Source organism: Solenopsis invicta, chromosome 14 (genome assembly GCF_016802725.1).
Source record: "Solenopsis invicta isolate M01_SB chromosome 14, UNIL_Sinv_3.0, whole genome shotgun sequence".
Lineage (NCBI taxonomy): Eukaryota > Metazoa > Arthropoda > Insecta > Hymenoptera > Formicidae > Solenopsis > Solenopsis invicta.
The window spans coordinates 10514792-10535005 of record NC_052677.1 but is presented as its reverse complement, the minus strand read 5'-3'; the positions used below and the strand labels follow the sequence as shown (position 1 = coordinate 10535005).

General features: G+C 39.6%; 1 protein-coding gene and 1 long non-coding RNA gene across 4 annotated transcripts in view; both read left to right on the top strand.

The window, feature by feature from the left end:
• The window catches only part of LOC105201281 (BUB3-interacting and GLEBS motif-containing protein ZNF207), an 11300-nt gene extending 445 nt beyond the window's left edge, over window positions 1-10855 (top strand). Inside the window, exons 2-7 of one of the 3 annotated variants that reach the window (XR_005576240.1) lie at window positions 873-999; window positions 1077-1477; window positions 1823-2198; window positions 2412-2868; window positions 4085-4166; window positions 7850-7982. Coding sequence is in view for 2 of the 3 variants with exons in the window: in XM_011169233.3 (XP_011167535.1) it covers window positions 873-999; window positions 1077-1477; window positions 1823-2198; window positions 2412-2868; window positions 7850-7962 (1474 nt within the window). In the remaining variant the exon portion in view is untranslated. Of the gene's footprint in view, window positions 1-872; window positions 1000-1076; window positions 1478-1822; window positions 2199-2411; window positions 2869-4084 lie in introns of all 3 variants that reach the window. The other 2 variants (XM_011169233.3, XM_026139256.2) reach the window with 2 other exon arrangements.
• Window positions 10856-11241: 386 nt separating this feature from the next.
• LOC113004823 lies at window positions 11242-18801 on the top strand. Its single transcript, XR_003269240.2, has 2 exons — window positions 11242-17397; window positions 18406-18801. It is a non-coding gene; the product is annotated as an uncharacterized LOC113004823 (long non-coding RNA).
• The last annotated feature ends 1413 nt before the right edge of the window (window positions 18802-20214 follow it).

The following is a 20214-nucleotide window of genomic DNA, read 5'->3' as shown; positions in this document are numbered from 1 at the left end:
AATCGATACGCGATTTCCTCGCGTCACCGCGATACGCGACATCTCTGTGTGTACGTGTACGTGAGAGAGCGCAGCTGTTTCCGCTGTCCTCGCGTTTACGCGGCGCGTTACGCCGATGATGTAACGCGACTGAGGGGCTTCCACGCGGAAGCAGCCTCGGATCGCCGAGGAACGGATCGATACTTCCACTTAAGTTAGGAGTAATATTTGTATCTATGACGGTCCTCCCACTCAGATTTCAGTTTTTTAAATCACTCGGCTAGCTGTTTGAGTTTTCCATTGAGGCGATTGAAATTTATAGATAATCTCTTTGCTTGTGTGATTCGTAAAAATGTCAAATAACGGGATACCTTATGAATTAGATACAAGCTTTCTGTGAAAGGAAGTTAGAAAAATATGTTGCTTTGTATGCGTAAGGGCAGGTGTTTAAACAGTGTTACATGACATTGCTAAATTGAAAAGATTGTTATGAATGAATTATGAAATATTTGAAATTTGTGAAAAGAGTCATTTCGATTTAAAAATTTTCTATTTAATTGTTTGGATTTTGAGAAATGAAAACTTGTAAGAAAAGATTTCTGCGATACTTTGTGCAAGATTAAATTAAATATATATTTTTCAGAACCATTAAAGAATTTTCAAGATTTTTTCAAGCGAAACTTTGATATTGAAAAAGCTTAATTTTAAGGGACAAACGTTGATCTCTCTAATTTTGTGCATTTTGTTTTAGTGTCTTGTAAAATACAAGTTTTAAACTCACTATTATTAGCGATGTTACTTATCTAAGGGACTTGATTTAATATGTGCACAACTAGCTATTATTTAGATAGCTAAATTTTATTCTACATTTCCTTAACACCATTCTTCAAAAGGTATTGCAATCGTGAATTTGAGGATGAAAAGATTCTCATTCAACATCAAAAGGCAAAGCACTTCAAATGTCATATCTGCCACAAGAAACTGTATACTGGACCAGGGCTTAGCATACATTGTATGCAGGTAGTTATATTCTTGTTATTTTTGTCTTATCTGCTTATAACATTATTTTAAGATTACCATGAATTTTGTCTTTGTAGGTACACAAAGAGGCAATAGACAAGGTACCGAATTCATTGCCAAATCGTAGCAACATCGAGATAGAGATTTATGGGATGGAGGGCATTCCTCCAAATGACGCAAAGGAACACGAAAGACAACGAAACGGCGGCAGGCCTGGCTCGCCATCGTCCGGTGAGGATGAGCCTGTGCAGAAAAAGGCGAAACCCGAGGGCCTGTTGGGTTCTGCACCAGGTGCGATGCCTGGTATGGGGCCTGGTCTACCCGGAATGCCACCGCAGCCAGGTATGCCGCCGCTACCTGGTATGGCACCGCATCCAGGCATGGCTCCACATCATGGTATGCCGCCACATCCCGGTATGCCTCCTATGCATCCTATGATGCCAATGGGCCATGTAGGACCTCCATTTATGGGCCCAGGGTATGTATTCCTCAGTTGATGATATTTATAAAATGCCTTTTTTGTAACTTTATATTTTCATTTATTTTTTTTGGATTATAGATTTTTGAGTAGCCAAAGTTTTAATAGTTTATCTAGAACCTCATAGAATCCAGTACAAATTATAATTATTTTACAGATTTCTCTCTCTAAGTGTCTTTATTCTAATTTTTATTATCTTTATTTTATTATATTTAATTAGATTTAAATTTAACCACATAATTTATAAATTTTATTGTCAGATATTAAATATTTGTACTTTTATAAAAATATAAATAACCAATTGTAATAAAATTTGTTTACATAACTTAATTTTCTCTTTTCTAGCATGATGCCTGGTATGTCGGGTATGCCTTCCGGTATGCAACCGCCAGTTTCAGGCGCATCTATTCCTCCGTCGCGTCCACTTTTCCCAAGTGCTGCTGCTGCAGCCGTTTCGACAGCAGCGGCATCGACGGCAACGTCGGTCACTGGTTCAGCACCTCTTGGCACAGACTTTAAGCCGATTACATCGGTGGCCGGCGGTGGCGGTTCCATAGGCCCAGTAAAGCCGACATTCCCCGCTTACAGCAGCGCTGGCGAGTCTATCGGTGCTGCTGGAACCGGTAATAGTCTCACCAGCGGCGGTGATCAGAAAGTGAATCTTATTGCGACCACCGGGGCCGCCAGTAAGATCATTCACCCTCCGGAAGATCTCAGTCTAGTAAGTTTACTTTTTATTCCTCAATTTTTGTTTTCAATAATTATCCCTGCTATTAATTCTGATTTAATATTGTGGTTATAGAATTGTATGGAATGATATATTGTATAAAATTAATTATAAAACAAGTAGAATTTAAAAGTTTCTGAAAAGTTTCTTTAAATAATGGAAACTGCTAAAGCAAAATAGGTTTTAAACAAAGCATTCGTCTTTTAGGAGGAAATAAGGGCAAGACTGCCAAAGTATCAACGTCGACAAACCGATGAATCTGGACGATCGGCGCAATCGGAGGCAGCGGTAGCGGCAGTGAGTCAGCAGCAGCAAGTTGCTGCCTTGCAACAAGCGGCAGCACAGCAGCAGCAAGCGGTACAACAGCAACAACAGCAGCAGGCGCAGCAACAGCAGCAAGCGGCCGCAAACGTGGCAGCGGCCGCGTTTCAGGCAGATCAGCAACAGCGGCAGCAGCAGGCGGCGGCACTGAATGCGTTGCAACAACAGCAGCAGAGGTACCCACGACCGCCGCAAGCGGTCATGGTACCAGCCTCAGCCGCAGCAATGCCAGTCAGCTCAGTTGCGTTGATGGCTCCTTTAATGCGACCCACCATGACCCTGGCGCCTGCTCTCATTCATGGAGGTAACATGATGCGACCGCCCCCCATGGGCCTGCCGCCAGGTAAGTGTCTGCGGGTTTGAGCTTTACGAAAAACTCTACCCGCCGTCCCCCCTTATTTTCCCCCCTCCGCCTCCGCGTACTTGTCGAACAGAACTGCTGTCTTTTTTTGTTCCCTTTTGTCGTTGAAATTTGAAAATTTCCCCCTTGGTACTTTTTGTCGATTTCTTTCCGATTGCCTCTACCCCTCCCCCCTTACTGGCTGTTGAAGAGTAACGTTAATCGGCGCACGAAAATCACATCGCGATTAAGTTTTTTTTTTTTTAACACGCGTGAAGTTTTGGATGAAGTATATTGGATTGGAAGTCTTGCCCTTTTTTCTCCGTTTCGAAAGTGACTTCCCCAAGAATGTCCTCTTCAACTTTTCTTGCTTTCAAGGATCCGTTATCTAACCAAATCGTTTTGCTACAGTGTTTTAATGTAGAAAGCATTTCCGATGGAACGTTTATATTCAACGATGATTCATTAATTAGCGAAAGTTTTTTTTTAATATATTGCAGAATATATTGACTTAAGGAGATATTTTTCAGGCAGTGATTGAGTAGCTTTATTGAGTAATTTAAATTCATCGACTCTCAGATTCCATCGGAAATGCGATATACTGTATTCTTTCTCCGTGAACATTGCCTTCGTGTGTAACTTTTACCCAGTCCTACTCGGTCGATGGCCGGGAAAGGATTTTTTGTCTACGAGAGAGAAAATATTGGATATTAACTCAATGATACTTTGACATGCCTTAGTTTAATTCGGTTGCACGTTACACTGCAATTTGCACTAACTATTCATGACAACAGCCATTTTTATTCCTTGAAAAAAGAAAACTTATGTGCTAAAGAAAGACAGTGATTGCGTTCCGAAATTCACCGCCAATCACTGAAAATCTATAGTATACGTAATGTAAACTATAGATTTTTAGTACTGGCAGTGTATATCTGTCTGAACGCAATGAGAGTGTTGAGACAGATGAACAAAAAATAGACTTGACATTTGGGGGGGGGGGAAGGGGTCAGAAAAATTGATGACGTGCGCGAAATTGTGTATACCCTACTGACTCGAGACGGCAAAGAGAGAGAAAGCGAGGCGGGAAGAATGTCATGACTATTCAAATAGAAACTATATAGAGATCAAGATTCTCGACCGAATGATACGCCACAGAATCTCGACGACACAGCGTCTTGTAGTCCTTGTTCGTTTATACGTTTTAACGGTGCGTTTGCAGGGCGCCCGGTCACTCCTCGATGAGTGTCGAACGAACCCAGTCTGGTTACTAAAACCGTGTTTTACAATACAAGCGCTACAAGGTTGGTCCTTAGCAATTAGCATGCGGTGACATGGCCTATATCTATATACATATATATATCTATATATATCTTGTTATATTTATTATTCTTATATATTGTTGATTAATCTTGTCATCATTGTCATTAATACACCTACATGTATGCGTATATGCGTAATATATATATAGTGACTCCCGAAAACTCAGAATGACGACGGTGTAGGAAAACTGTTCGAGCAGCTTTCGCAAGTCACCGTGTATATATTTCTGTATATTCGTAATATTTTGTCACTGAGCAGGTGGGTCGAGCGGCCAACGACACATTCCTTCTTCCATCTTAATTCTAATTTCTTCAACCGATTTACCATATTTTGGACACGTTTGTTTCTCTCGATTTGAAAAATGCAGATTAAAGTAACGAGATATTGGAAATTTACATAGAGAGTAGTTGTATCGCTGAACGATCGCTCATGTTAGGTTGATCAAGATAATTGACTATTACATTGATTAAAACATGAATCTTATCAGATACCGAAATTATTATACATTGATAATGAACATGTAGACTATATTAATGTGACTAATAAATTTATGGAAATGATTCTTTGAGACAGAGCAATAAGCATCAAGCTTAATTGTATTCTGAATTATTAATTAGAAAATTATTGTATTTTTTTTATTCACTAAGGTTGCATAATTGTTATTGAGTCCATGAACGTTATAAACAATATTAAAGCGATTATTTTATCATTTTTTGTTATTGTATATTGTGTATAGAATTTGAAAAATTATTTAATCAAGTTATTAATTTTTGTCCCTAGAAATTTTAGTCCAAGTGATAATTTTAATGATAAATATCTATTTTTTTCTATTAAATTATATATATTTTTTTTCAATCGATCGTTCATTGATATATCTATCGTATATATACTACACGTTTCTAAATATTATTTTTATTGGTACGTCGCAATACTTGTCTTTCCATTCACGATTTCGCAGTTTTATACATATATTATTTTAATTCGTTTGCAATAGTTTGATTCCTGTACAGATCCTAGTACAGTTCTTTGTACAGAGTTTGTTACGCGGAAGATAAAGAGAAGATTTTCCGGCCGCTCGGCCGTTACAATTTTTATACATCTCTTTCATGTATGATTTCTTTGTTTCTTTCCGTTCCGTTTCTCAGCTTCTTTATTCACACTCTCTCGATTTAACCATATTACTCTACTTACGACTCACATACGCCATTATTTACCTCGCCAGCAGCCGTGTTACCATCTTGTCTCTTCAGTATTACTTATATATTATATATAGCTTGGAATCCTGGTGTTGTGATACAGTAGTGAAGAAACTGCTTCCTTGGGCACGGTACTGACAGTCGTTCGAAGTTGTCGTTCCAAAGTGATAAGAAACAAATGATAATCACAAATTACAAACAGTAATTATTTTTCTCTCGCGATCTCTGTCCCTTCCTTCTTCGCATTCGATCGATGATCATTCTGATAAATCGCGATTGAAGTCGCGATAATTTCGATTATTTCAACTTTTGACGCATAAAATTCTGCGGATCTACCGAATCATTTTTTTAATCAACGGATTCTTTGACTAATTTAATACTTTTTTTTAATCGTAATACAAAGGAACTAAAGGATCTCTAAATTACGAATAAAATTGCGAAGCTGAGTTTTCGAGATTTACATAATAGATTTTAAGACTTTGAAGTTTTAAAATTTAAACTAACAGCAAGTAGCTCTTTGTTCTTTAATTGCAAAGATTTCTCATCAACAGATTTGAGAATTGTCGAGGTATCTGATATTTAAAGTTATAAGCTTGCCGAGAGCAAGGATACTTTACAAAAAAAAAAAAAAAAAAAAAAAAAAAAAAAATTGTTCAAAGAATCCGTAAGTGAAAAGCTCGCAAAGTTTACATCGTAGAAATAAAATACATGTATGTAAATCTAAACGAATCAACAAAACGAGATACATCGTGAAGAGGGAAGGGATCGAATTGTGTTCTCACCGTGCTTGCCGGTGCATTTTATTTTATTTAAAAAAATTTTTTTCTTGTGGAAAAGAAACTAGCAACAAGAACGAACGTAATGTATCTCCCTCACACCATAGCCTAGCTTTTGTGTTACACAATGAAAAATTTTAGATAAATTGAGCCGAGCAACAGTAAGTAAACGACTTCACGTTACCTAATAATATATCTTTCTTGCGTTCAACTCGAGGGTCCGTCCGATTAACAGAATTTTTCTCTTTATTATGCCACACGGTACTCACCGAGTATCGTCAGACTAAAAGACATACGTAAGAGAAAGAAGACATAGTGCAAGTAGAAGAATTTGATGCCGATTTGAATTCGCGTCGGGAATTGCTTTCGAGAATTGCAGACCAATTTACATTATGCTGCTCGTTGTTACACGAAGAAAGAACAAAGCCGTAGTTCGAGGAACTCTGAGTGACTAAGCGCGTTTTTGGCAGCGATGTCCTTGTTGGAAGAAGTCGGCTGACAGCTGAGCGATCTTCGCGGGCTTCCGTATAATACATTCTGCAATATCAAGCCGATGTTGCGTCTTTTCCCCCCCGAGTGAGACTCGTTCCTTGTATGGTGTGAGGTTTTCTCTGTGTGGTACCACCTTCTTGTCAGTTTTGTTTGTGACTTGTATTGCGTATGCGGCGCACTGCATGCTGAGCTGAGTTCTACGTAACGTTATGTACCTATCGTGTACGCATATCTAGTTTGGCGATTCGCATTGAGCAGCGATTGCTCGATAGTAGAACGTAGTACGTGGGCTGTCGGGAACAAATCGATCGGGTGGCACAGTCCTTCGGACCTTTATCTGAAGAGACAAAGGGGGGACTCGTCGCGAAGAACCGAAGAAGCGCACTCGCTTCTCTTGGAAATCGAAAGCACGCGAATTCACGCTCGGCCGGCTAACGCTTGTCTCGGGCAAAGCGCGCTCCAATCGATTCGATCGAGGGAAACTAACTGAATTGATATCTCGCGGAACGTGCTTCTTTCGATGCGATAATCGTTCGGCTGTCAGACGACTTCCTTTTCAGCGGAACATGGGTCAAAATTGTGGCAGATTTTAAATCTGAATGTTATACGATACAAAAGTAAAGAAGCACAATGAGAATTTCTATTCGATATCTAATAAATAAAAATATTTTTTTGACAATTTAATTTTCATTAAGATCAATATTTTTATAAAAAAAACATACATATCTTTATTTTCCAAACGGGATTGTTTCGGGGAATAATTTTCTAATTCATTGAAAGCCTTCCAAAATCTCATCAATGCCACGACGATTCTGTGACTTATTTTGCGCTGAAGGTCGCGTAGTCCTCCAAAAACGAGCACGGTATGTGACATAGTAATAGAAACTGCCAGAAAAAAAAAGAAATTGAAACTGTACATTAACGCAACACGTAGGACCCATTACATATTACCTTGTAACGTGAACAGTCGCGACGTAAGTATACCTGGGGATTTCGATCCCCAATTGAAAGAGAGTGAAAGAGAGAGAGTAAGAGATCCTATTGTTGGATTTTGCGAACAAGACGTCGTCTCGTTTGGCGGCGTCGGGCTCGAGTAATCAAAAGCACGTGTATGCCGCACGTGGGCAACGTACTGTTTTCTTTGCCCCCCACGAGATTCGATTGCGGGTAGTACTAATCTCCCGCTGCGTTGCTTTCCAGGCATGATAGGGGCCCTACCACCGGGTGCCGCGATGCATCCGGCCTTCGCCGCCGCGCCGATGGGCTTTCCTGGACCGATGCTGACGCCGATGATGCATCCGCGCTTCAGATGATCGCCCCCCATGGACGGGCCCAACCCCCCGCCGCTGCACTTCGTGCTGTGGGCCCGCCCCTAATTTTCGCTGGGGTCCGGACCTGACCGAACAAGAGACACATAAAGTCACATACATAAACGAAAGAGGGAGAGAAAGAGAGAGAAAGAGAGAGAAAGAAAGAAAGAGAGAGAAAGAGAAAGAAAGCGAAAAATAATCTGCATGAAGAATTTGTTCCTCGTCAATTCTCTCTCACGATCTGTTTTTTCCCCTTTTTTATCATATTGTTGAGAGACGGAGAAACAAAAAGAAAGACACTGAGAGAAAGAGGAATGAAAGGGAGTGTGTGAGAGAGAAAAGAGAAAGAATGGAAGAGAGAAAGAGAGAGAAAAAGAGGGAAACACACGCACTCATATAACATCATTGATATCTGAGAGGGTTCCTTCGAAAAAATCGGGTGCGCGCTGGAAACGGTCGGTTTTTTCGTTTTCTTTACCCTTTACGCTACTCTCTGAAAAAAAACACAAAAAAATGCGAGACGTTAATTGACTGCGAGTGTGTGTGTGTGTATGTGTATGTATATATACATATAATATATGCGCGCACTCATGCTACGTTGGTCGTGTGCTAGACGAGTTAATAAAGTTTCGAGCAAGTTTCATCGCCTTTTCTACGGAATGTAATCAAAATAATCGCTCTGTAACAATACCGTCGTTTTGCCCTGCGCGAAAACGCCAGCACGAACCATCTACCTATCTGTCGACTTACCTCGCAGTCTTTCGTTATGTATTGGACAGCCATTGTATCGCACTGCTGTCTCTCGAGATAGCGTTTTCTCATTCTCGTCGCGATGACAACATAAAATGGACGCATAAAAGACAACCCCTCTCACGAGAAGGATCAATCGGGGACAATCAAAGGATTCGGTGCGAGAGTTGAGTGAATCTCGTAGTTTGTGCGACCAATCTAAAATGGGCTCACAAAATTACAGATTTACCGCTTTAGTTCTATAACGAATCCTCCAATCATGAGCGCGGGGTAATTGTGACTACTGAAATTTTCAACGATTAAATCTTTATGTATAGTTCTTGGTAATTCTGCTCTGACTTTGCTCAAGTGAGCATATGTAACTTTCTAAACATGATTGTTTAGATAATGCATGCTATATTTGTTACGAACCAATATTTTGTTACGAAATTTTAACGACTCGAAAAACGAGATGTTTATATACTCAATCTAATAAGTATTCAAAGTAAAATATATATATTTATTTGAAATACAAAGTTCTTTTAGAAAAACATATTGTTAAATATAACATGTAACAATTATTATTATTGGAATCTGTACTACTTCTCCGTTTAAGTGCGTGGACTAATTCTATTGTTGAAAAGTTTGACTAGGTCACATTTACTCGCGTAAAATTGATGATTGACTCCGCAGTTCTTCAGAAAGTTATTGTAGCTTCAACAATGACAAAGTGCTACGTTTTCCCTTTTGAAAAAAAATTTTCTTCTTTCGCGCATTAGACCGTTTCCATCACGCGCTGTTTTCCCTCAGCCTCCGTGCACCTGCAGTGTCCTCTTGGAGAGGCGCAATCGCGGATAAGGTGGCGCTTCACGCTGCAGCTGGATGATGATTCACTTGACTAAGTAGACCTCGAGATGAGAGAGCACTCTCAAGACTAGTTCCGTTCCGTGATGTTCGAAATTTTTTTTTCTTCTATTTGCCGAGTAAAACTCGAGGTAAGGATTCCTGGAGGGATCGAAGACGCGAAAGTATTGCCTCTTTTCTAAAATAAAAAAAGGAAATTAGAGTTAAACTAACTTAATCATCTAATGATGAGCGAGAGCACCAAGTTAGATTTATTTTATTGTAGACTTTTGAAAATTAGAAAGAAAAGTGATACGAGTAAAATAACGTACATAAAAATAAATATTTCGAAAGAGACTCGCAGGTAAGTAATTAGTGGGCCCCTTGAAGTCATTTATTATTATACGTATGAGAACCAGGTTTGTAATTTAAGCCGGTTTCCAAATTTCTAATTATCTATAACTGCTTTGAAAAAAATGTTTTTATTTCTCAAGTCTTTCCACGCGACGCGTTTTCGATCTCTCTGTGGAATAGCGTGTGTGTTTTCTTATTTTGGGAAGAATAGATTAAATCCCTAATGATTTTCCGAATGACGAAGGAAATGATGATAGATAATAGTCTCGATACACTTTTAACTTAGTCGATCTCACTAAATTGCAGTATCATAGAATCAAGAGCATAAATCAACGCAAAAGAGAAATCGGGTGTACACGTTACAGTTTAAAACGCATTTGCTAGCCGCAGTGTGAAGATTCGGTCGCCTCAGGTTAGTCTGTCGCAAATTTTATTTTGTTAATACTCCGAATCGAGCCGAGGCACCCTCGCGACGCCCAGCAGAGCCACAAAATTAATGTAATTAATTCAGCAAAAAATTTTTAAATATTTTTTAAAAAATTTATCTTTAATTTACAATATAAATTCTTCAAAGAATTTGTAAATTGCTATCTCAATGAAATGCATTGTTAATAAAATCTTGATTTTATAAAGAGAAGACAGCCACATTTATTAATTTCAACATTTGCAATAAATGAAATATAAAAGATTATATAATAATTGAACATTTATAAGAAGTCGAGATTTTTTCCGAGTAAGATTGATTTGCAAGGGTGATCGACTCGGTTCGAAACAGTCCCTTTTTTTTTCCTTTGCCAAAGGAACAATGTTGGCGACGCATGAGTGAGTGGTAAGTACGGAGGGTGCTCACGGAATCGAACACCAGCTCTCTACACTCGACTCACGCCGTTTTCTTCACTCTTCCTTTTCCACGCCGATTCTCACGCCGATCGTAGAGCGTCCTGAACGACCTCCCCCTGTCCTCCCAATCTTGAGTATCTATCTATCTATCTATCTATCTATCTATCTATCTATCTATCTATCTATCTATCTATCTATCTATCTATATATATATATATATATATATATGTGTGTGTGTGTGTGTGTGTGTGTGTGTGTGTGTGTGTGTATATATATACATACATACATATATATATGTGTGTGTATGTATATATACATATATATGTATGTACACATCACACACACACACACACACACACACACACACACACACACATATATACATGTATATGTATGTGTATGTACACACACACACACACACACACACACACACACACACACACACACACATATACATATACACATATATACATATACATACATACATACATATATCCATATATATATATATATATATATACACATATATACATATACATACATACATACATATATCCATATATATATATATATATATATACAGCCTTGAATACTGCACCTTACTCTACGATCGGATACGCTCGATTCCTTCTTATCCTCTATACAAAACTTTGCGAATTTTCCTGCTCTATCTGCAAAACTTGACATTTCCCGAACTTCTTTTGTCTATTTTCTCATCCACTTTACACCTTATCTTCTACCTACTATATGCTCTTATCAGTTTCTATTCAGGGTGTCTATTGATAACGCTGACCGAAATGTCCGTAGAAAATTCCTCCCGTTGTTTCTTGTACCATGAAGTCCAACTGTAAAACGCACTGTTCCTACGAGCTGTAAAAGATTGCCCTAACTTTTTGCAGTTGGTTGAGAATAATTGTATCGTTTTAATGTCTTAGAGCAGTTAAAATATTTATTGTTCTATATCGAGTTAAATTTTAATCTTAAGTCATTGTTTGTCTGTTTTTGGAACTTAGAATCGAACTAGAGAAAGAATAGATCGAACTAAAATGAAGATTAATAAATTAGCATCGACGAGAGCGACTGTGTAACATTTATCGGCTTTATTGGCGCCGATTAATCTTCCAGTTCGGCTCGTCGCCGATCTTTTCTAGAGAAAAGGAGAAAGTAAATGAATTATTAATCAGCAAAATTCGATGTACGTGTCGCTCACCGAATTAACTATTTAGTCAGCTTTTAAGTTCGGATCGATTAATCGACCCGCGTACGGGCGAGAAGTCGATCCGATCGGGCCGATATTTAAGCGAACGATAACGGAAGCTCGCCCGTGTGCGCGCGATAGATAATTGTTCACCCCGTGATCGTTCGTATACGTGGACGCGGAGACTCGATTGCTTCCTGTGTAGTTGTCGTCTTCAGTAGGCACCCTGCTGCTGGTTTTCGTTCTTTCGACCACCACTCTCGCCCCCTCATCATCGTCCGGTACTACTACTACCGACGTCTCCTCGATCAAAAAAAAAAGAAAAAAAAATACAGAAAAAAAATAGAAATGAAAATGAAACAGCATTGAAAGCGCGCCGTACAACACGTGTACGTACCAACACATGATCTACGCATCGTTATTATAATTCCTTTATTTTTCAGGGGTTGTCTTTCCGAATCTCCATCGCGAACACTATCGCTTTACTCTCTTGCGAATAACGGCGCTTCGTTCGCGATCGTTCCCAGGGCCAGGGATTGTTGACTGCTCAAGGATGCAAGTAAATTTATTAAGATTTATTGACAATTTTTTTTGTCAAGTGCCTGTTTAGATAAATATCAGACTCGAGAGACGAGGCTTTCCAAAAGAATAAAAAAAAATGTGTAACGCAAAGTGGACGATATCAGTCCAGTTCGTATATCAGTCATGTAATATCACATTCGTTGTATTATGTAAAATTGCCTCTAAACGGCCAATCGGTTCACCAAAAATTGTGCCGGGTTTCGGTCGTGCGATTTTCTTCCGAAGATAGAAAATTATATATGCATATACAATTTTCCATCTTTGGCATAATCATATGTATAATAATTATATAAATATTGCATATATAAAAAAAAGAGGAAGTTTAGAAATTTGTTTATAATACGTATATTTGTGAATTTTATAATTGCGTAATTATTTTCGAAGGATAATTAATTGTGGGATAAAATTGCGCGAGCCAAACCCGGGGATTGCCCTCGTTTCTTTCATTCTTTGTTTTTCTTTTTAATCTTCGTAAAGAGAGAAGCGCGTTCACGCAAAGCCTCGCACTCCGGCGATTCGGCAGGACAATCTAACAGCAGAATTTGGAAATGTAGAAGTTCTGTTATTTATTGAGTGTCATATTATCGACATGTTCCGAATAAAATAAAGAAAACGTTCTGTGGAAAGCTCGAAAGTTTTGGGCATAGTCTGCTGTTCTGGGATATGTCGATCTCGCAGTCGGTTCCCTCGCCTACGTCCGTTTTGCGACAGGGTTGACAGAATCTGTGTCACATTTTTATAATTGTATAATCTAATACGTAAATGTATGTCTTAATATATTCTTGTATCTTTTTTGTTTAACTCGTGGATTGAAAAAATGTGATGTGATCGTGACGTTGTCGCTGGATCCGTATCCCAGAATTGCGGGCGACAGCCACATATTGTTTCAACCAATCACAGCAATCTCATCGCTGTTGGACCTAATCGGTCCCTTGCCTCAAGGCAGGCGATTGTTTGGACCTACCGTCCTAGAGTCGAAGCAACCGTGTCGCAACCTCTCGATTTTCTCAGATCGAAAACTTGTACCGACAGCAAGAAAAGCGAACGAGCTCTCCTCTAAGACTTTCCAATTCCAGTTGTATAATTTAAGAAAGGGGCTGGAAGAAAATTGCAGAAGCGAAAATCTTATTTGAAAAAGAGCGAGCACAGATTTTTATTTAAAAATTAATGTCGCTACGTTAACGCGTTTCGATTTAATGCATTTTGAGAAAATTATCTTTTTATAGCACTTATTTTATTAACTGTCAATAATGTAGCGTTCCTCATATTTTTTGCGCGATAAAATATCTTTACTTTTTTTTTTTTTTTTTTTATACGAAGTTTATACTTATACGTTTTCTTCCAGACAACGGCTCGATTCGGCTTTTTGAATTGCATCAGGGTTGAAGAGGGAGGGAAAAAAGAAATCGGAGGGGGTGTGACGGTTCTCGGCTCGGCGGACGCGTGGCTGGACCGAGAAACAATATTAATCGTAAATAATCGGTTAATGAATCGCGGGTAAATCGTATTAACCGATCGATCGTTCGGAACGTCGAAACGAGAGAAGATTGTGTTCAGATGTGTAGAGCGATGCAATTAGCACGTATCTCTTGTCGACCAATTTTAATCCTTTCAAGACGCTTTCTGATCGCTTGGCTTCTGTAGAAAGACACGCATCCCTAATTAACACTACCGTTACGATCGGCAATTGTTTAGGTGTTACCTGTTCTTAATTCTAAAAAAGAGGGAAAGTAGATATTTTATTAATGAAATAAATATTTATTCCATAAATACATCTTTATTTTGTTTCGTATTTTTCTCATTCGAAAACTTATATTTTTCATTGCCTACGTTTATCTCATTAATCTTCCAGAAAGAAATTTCTTTTCAAAATACGTAAAGAGAAATTTAATAAAATTTTTTTTGAAGTGTAGATAATACACGTCTCGTTGTTCTACGATAAAAGAAAATTATTCCGAGAGTCAGTGATCTGATTCTCAACCATATTATTTCTGTTATATTATTGTTATCTCGAAAGATTAGTTTTGAAATTATTCAGATTTTTGCTAAGATCTTCCGCATATCTCTTTTGTCATTTCGTTTACTGCATTATCTCCAAAGTGTCGAAAGGATTAACGATGCATAATTGCAACCTGGCTGCGTCATGGAATAATTGCGAGTGTTTTCAAAATTGCCTTGCACTCGAGATTTTTCCTGTTTTCCTTCCCGCCCTCCTCCCCCTTTTCCTTTTTAGTTGACGGCAAATTTGCGAGAGCGAATTTTCGCCGAACAAGATTTTCGCGGCTCTCGTCTTCGACAGTTCGATCGTATCGTAGAATGCTTAGCTGGTTCTCTCTCTATATATATTATATATATATATATTATATGTGTATACCGATATCGTCCTGTATCCCCTTGCGCTCGCGCGCAAGAACCTCGCCTCCTCTGTTCCCTTTTTAATATCCTTACGTCCCCCTTTACGCTAATAATGTCTTTACACTTGGTGACAGCGGATGCACGATATTCGCTCTCGTGGGGATCGCTTTTGCTCGACGAACCGGTAACACGGTCGCTCTTTGTCATCCTAATACTATTATCCCGCGACTCGGTCCGTTCGGGAATAAAACGTGCCTCTTCGGGATCGCTCCGACGCGACGTCTCTCTCTTCCTCGCCGATCGTCGAGATGTTGTAACGATTGCGACTATCATTCTTTTTACAAGATTAAAATAAAAAAAATCTCCGTTAATCTGTTAATCTCGTTCGGGCATCCTATGTATCGATTTTGTTTACCTTTTTTCTTTATTTGTTAATTTCTATTCTTGATCTTACGATCTTCGTAATCACATCACATTATCGTTTGTAGAAGCGATCAAGAAAAAATATCGATAAAATCGGTGTTCCATTATTTTTATCATTCTCGCGTGAAAATTTTCTTCTCGCGATTTTATTTCAATGACTTTTCATGACCCTAATAACGCTTAATGACTCTTTAGGAAGTGTAATCCCGGTAAATTTGTTCTTAAATGTTTTTGCTATTTTACGTGTTAATAAGGAATTTGCGCAAATAGCGTGTGTAATTTTCCGTTGCAATGGCTCAACGGCGCTACATCGTCGAGACGTTTTATCGCGTGTTCACTTAGGCATTTAACGGCGCGATGTTCTAAACCGCTTAGCCAGCTTCGCTTAATAAACACAACGACGTATTAGAGAGCCGATTTACGCGCAATTTCAACGGCTCCACTTTAACTTGGTGGACGTGCTAAAAAAAAAAAAAAAAAAAAGCGGCCCCGCGAGAAAGCGAGACTGACTTTTCGCGAAGGAACGCCGCGATCGTTAGCGAGGGGGAGGGCGGATTTTGCGAATCGAGGAAAGAGACGTGAGACGCCTCTCTCGTCGCTTTATTTCCGAAGCGAGGACCGACCGCGGGCGCTCTAGACGTAGACTTTCTATCCTTCTACAACCTTGTTGTTTTCAGCCGACTGCGTTACGAGCAGAACGGACAATAATGATCGAGGAAAAAGAGAGATGAGAGAGAAAAAAAAAAGTAGCAAAGTGACACGAGTGTGTGTATCCATTCAGACTGATCAATAAAATTCATTCGAACGAGAAACACCGAGCGATCTCACGATCGAAGTCGCGGCGTGTCGCGATCAGCGAAAATCGCTGATCGATCGACGGAGAAGACAGAAGGGAGGGAGGAAAAAAATAGAGATTGATCGAAGTGAAAAGATTTAGGAGGAATCAGGCTGTGACTTCGAGCGTGACAACGCTCGTCTATTTTATTTTAGACTTACATGATCCTTGACCATAAGCGAATGTTTCACCGCGTTAGCATAATCTAGTCGAATGCAACAGATTAAATATCACAATTGAGAATCCTGAATTGAACAAATAAAAATAAAATTATATTTACGAAAAAAAAAAGGAAAAATTTAATTCGATAAAATGACGTGAAGTTTTACGAGGCTTCAGAAAACTGAATTGAACAAAATACAGTTGGATCTATAGCTTGCGATTGAACAATGATAAAGATTAAAATAAATTCGCCATTAAATTTGCAAGAAAATCGCATTGAACCAAGCGCGTTACGTAAGACTTGGTAATTATGAGAATTGAATTGAATCGGATTGAACAACAGTGACGGATTTATCGTCTCGCGCGAATGAAGCTATAATTAAATCAAGCCTGCGTGGTTCGCGCGGAACTCTTACGAGGGGGCTCAGGGAAAAAGATCGCTCTGATAACTTGACTTGATATAACTTGAGTAGATAATCTCTCCTGCGAAAGTGGTTCAGCCGCGTGTAACTTTCTATGAGACCGTGGTTTCTCATCGCTTTCGCGTTCATTTCCCTTCCTTTCTCGGCGGAAAATTATTTTCTGCGATTACGAAAATTTACGGGACGATCTTCCATTTCCACTGCTCGATCGGCAGAAATCTTTTTTTTTTATTATTATTATTGGCGATGTATCGCGCGCGTAAAGCGTACATACCCGCGACCGCAAAGAAATCCGCGCAAGAAATGTCTCGCATGTTGCAAACGAGAAGTATCCAACGCTCGGATGAGCTCGCGAGTCTACGAATTGATGCAGCGCGCAGCGGTTAAAAAATTTGCAATTTTTTTTTCTCTCAGCCCGATGGAATCGACAATTGAAGCCCTTCTCACTTTCGAACCGTGCCTCGAGATCGCGTCTTGCATAACGCGCATTGTCGGTAGAGCGGCCAGTCCCCGAGACGGTTTGGGAATAAACTGCATAGAAATTGATAGACCGATGCCGCGAGCGAGAGATTATACAACGAACGCTCGGGCCACGGGCGAGAGCGAGTTGCGGACACTCCTGCGAATGCCGATGGCATAGTTCGAAAGTCAAATGCCATGCTGCCTTTTCTGCGAATCGATAGGTGCTTCGCCAGGTAAGCCCGTGTAATCGATCCTCCGACGAATTTTCCTTTGTTCCACGAAACTCACGGCGCCCGATCGCACGTCGTTCGGCATTCGGTGACTTCCCCTCTGCGCAGTTTAAAGGGACATCCGGTTTATCGCCGAGGTCAACGCTCGCGAGCGCATAATGTATCACGGCCGGTTGAATGGAAGTGTAGTACGAGCGAAGTCGTATTTTTCATTCACTTGCGATCGTTCGCTTGTATCGTGAGCCGCGCGATAAACTGTAAAGTGCGTAATAGAGTCGGCCTCGCCATTTCATCACGTTTTATGGGAGTCGTGCTCTTTCCCAATTTTCGAAGTTTAAACGTTACGAAGATCGTCGGATTTTTTTCAAGCCAATAATCTTGGAGAAATTTAGAAAGACCAGAATTTCTCCGATGAAACACGTTGCGAAATTTTAATATTAATTGCTCCACGTTTTGCAGACGATTTGAAATTTCACAAAATTAATTTTCGCAATTTTATCTTAGAAGCAAATATTTTTCCGCATCATTCTTTTTTTTTACAAGATCAATCTGTACCACGTTGATATACGATTGATTTTTTATTTCGCTTTGCTTTATAACGATTGCATTTATCTTTGCGATGAAATCTTTCTGCGAGAACGCGTAAGTAATTACGACAATTTGAACAACGCGACGACATTGAGAACATTAATTGCACGATTGCCGGAGGAAAGAGCTGCTTTTCCGCCGATTGAACATTTTGATTAATGCTGTGAGGCGAAACGGTCGTCGGTCTAAAACTAGCCTCGCTTGCGGCGTGTCTTTATCGGGATTATTTAATCGACCGAAAGAATTAGACGACGTAATTGCACGGAATATGCGGGCACGTCTTCCGGGTGTTGCTGATAAGACTCGTACGACCGACTTTCGAAAGTTCAGACCCCTCAGGTTGATCGGAGACCGAACACGACTGAACTACATTCTAAATACGTTTTAAACGATTAAATGATTAAAAAATAATTCCAATTAAAGTTTCAGGATTAAGCCAACAAAGAGATTGAAGGTTTTCAATCTCGCAGCGGTATTAATATTAATAGAAGATTAGCAGGGGGGAACGAGGCGAAAGGAAGAGCGATCAAGCAAGGTCTTCGAGTCTACCGGAGGATGAATCCAGGTTGAATAGGTGAACCGATCGATTACCGGTGAACGGCGGGACGAGCTAATCGACAGTACTGAATGTTGTTGTTTTAACCCGCAACCGTCGCCTGCACCCGGTGCAAGAGGAAACCGAGCAAAATTTTTTCACACGGACAACAGGCGCGATTGGTATTACTTGATTATTCATAAATAAATGTTCTGGATCGCAATACGAACGAATATGTACGAGCCATCTTTGTTTTAAATAAATTTCTGCGACAACGATTTAAATCGATGCCCAGTGATTTAATGAAACCTTTAAATTGGAAATTTAGTTAAAAGCTGCGGATGGTCTTGTCGAAAGGCCGAACGATTAAAAAAGAAACGTGTCAACGAGTCCTACGCAATGCTGCGAAACGCCGTCAGGAATAACAGCGTTTTCGCAGAACAACAGCAAGTCCGAACCCGAGTTGGATTGATGACATCACACGCCGGAGCCAATTAGAAGTTGAAATAAATGACATATTTGACATCGTTAACCCACTTCGAATTAAGTTCAAACCCGTTGCAGTTGAAAGGGTTAACCAAGGGCGAGCAAACTTGCCATTGAGACACGGACTTACGGCGATACCGGTTAATCTTTAAGTATCTCGAGTTCTAAATTATGTCTTGTCTCCTTTTTTTTTTTGTTTCTATCGTAGCGTAATGCGGGTCCGAAAGTTCCGTGTACGGCGGACAACGAACGACGACGGTCGTACGGCACTGACAATCACGAAAGTGAAAGCCAGGTGTAATACACCGCCAATCGACCTCGAAAACGCGTAACACTCCCGCGAGAGTAGTAGCGCTAGAGCCGAAGAGATATTGCGCGATGTTGTAAAGGCTAGAAAAAATGCCCAGGCGAACCACAGGCGATAGGACGGACAGATCCTCCGTTCGCCGCTCGTTCTCTTCTTCACATCGAGAATGCAAATAACGCGCTAATCTCACGGCGACGAGACGACGGTTTCCTTCATTGTGCGCTTGGATAATCATCCGCGGGCTCGCTCACCCGGATGGGAAGACGGCGCGCATTGTGACTGGCAACAGGAGAATTTCCTGAATCGCGTTCTTCAATCTTGCGCCGTGCTTCTTTTTTATTATGCCATTTTGTTCACTTGCGTTTACGGGCAATTTTGCTTTTTGTTAAACGGCGAGTAAATCGTAGCGGTAACGACCGAAGGAAGAGAAAGTATAATAGCGACCGTGTTCGGTCGCTATAATTAATTTAATTGACAATTACTTGTAATTAGTTTGCAATAATGTAATTATAGACGATATAACGTTGCGCGTAGTCTATGGAGGATGCGTTGTTATGCCTACATTATGAGTATTCATTACTGAAAAAAAATATGATGGTATACTTTATGAGTTGCATGTGTACGTCATCCTAAAATCGTCATACGTAGCTTTTATAAATGTGATGTCGATACGTTTTGTGTTAGTCACAGAAGCACACTCACCGTTTCCTCCAACTTGAACGTCATTCGAAGAATTCTTAATTTTTATAGCGAAAAAATGTGTGAAATATTTCTAGAATATTATATGAATATTATTAAAAATTAAAATAATATTAAAGTGATATTTCGAGAATATAATATTTTTTTAATGTCATAGGAATATTATTAATGTTATATGTTCACTCTATATATTATTCGTGGTATA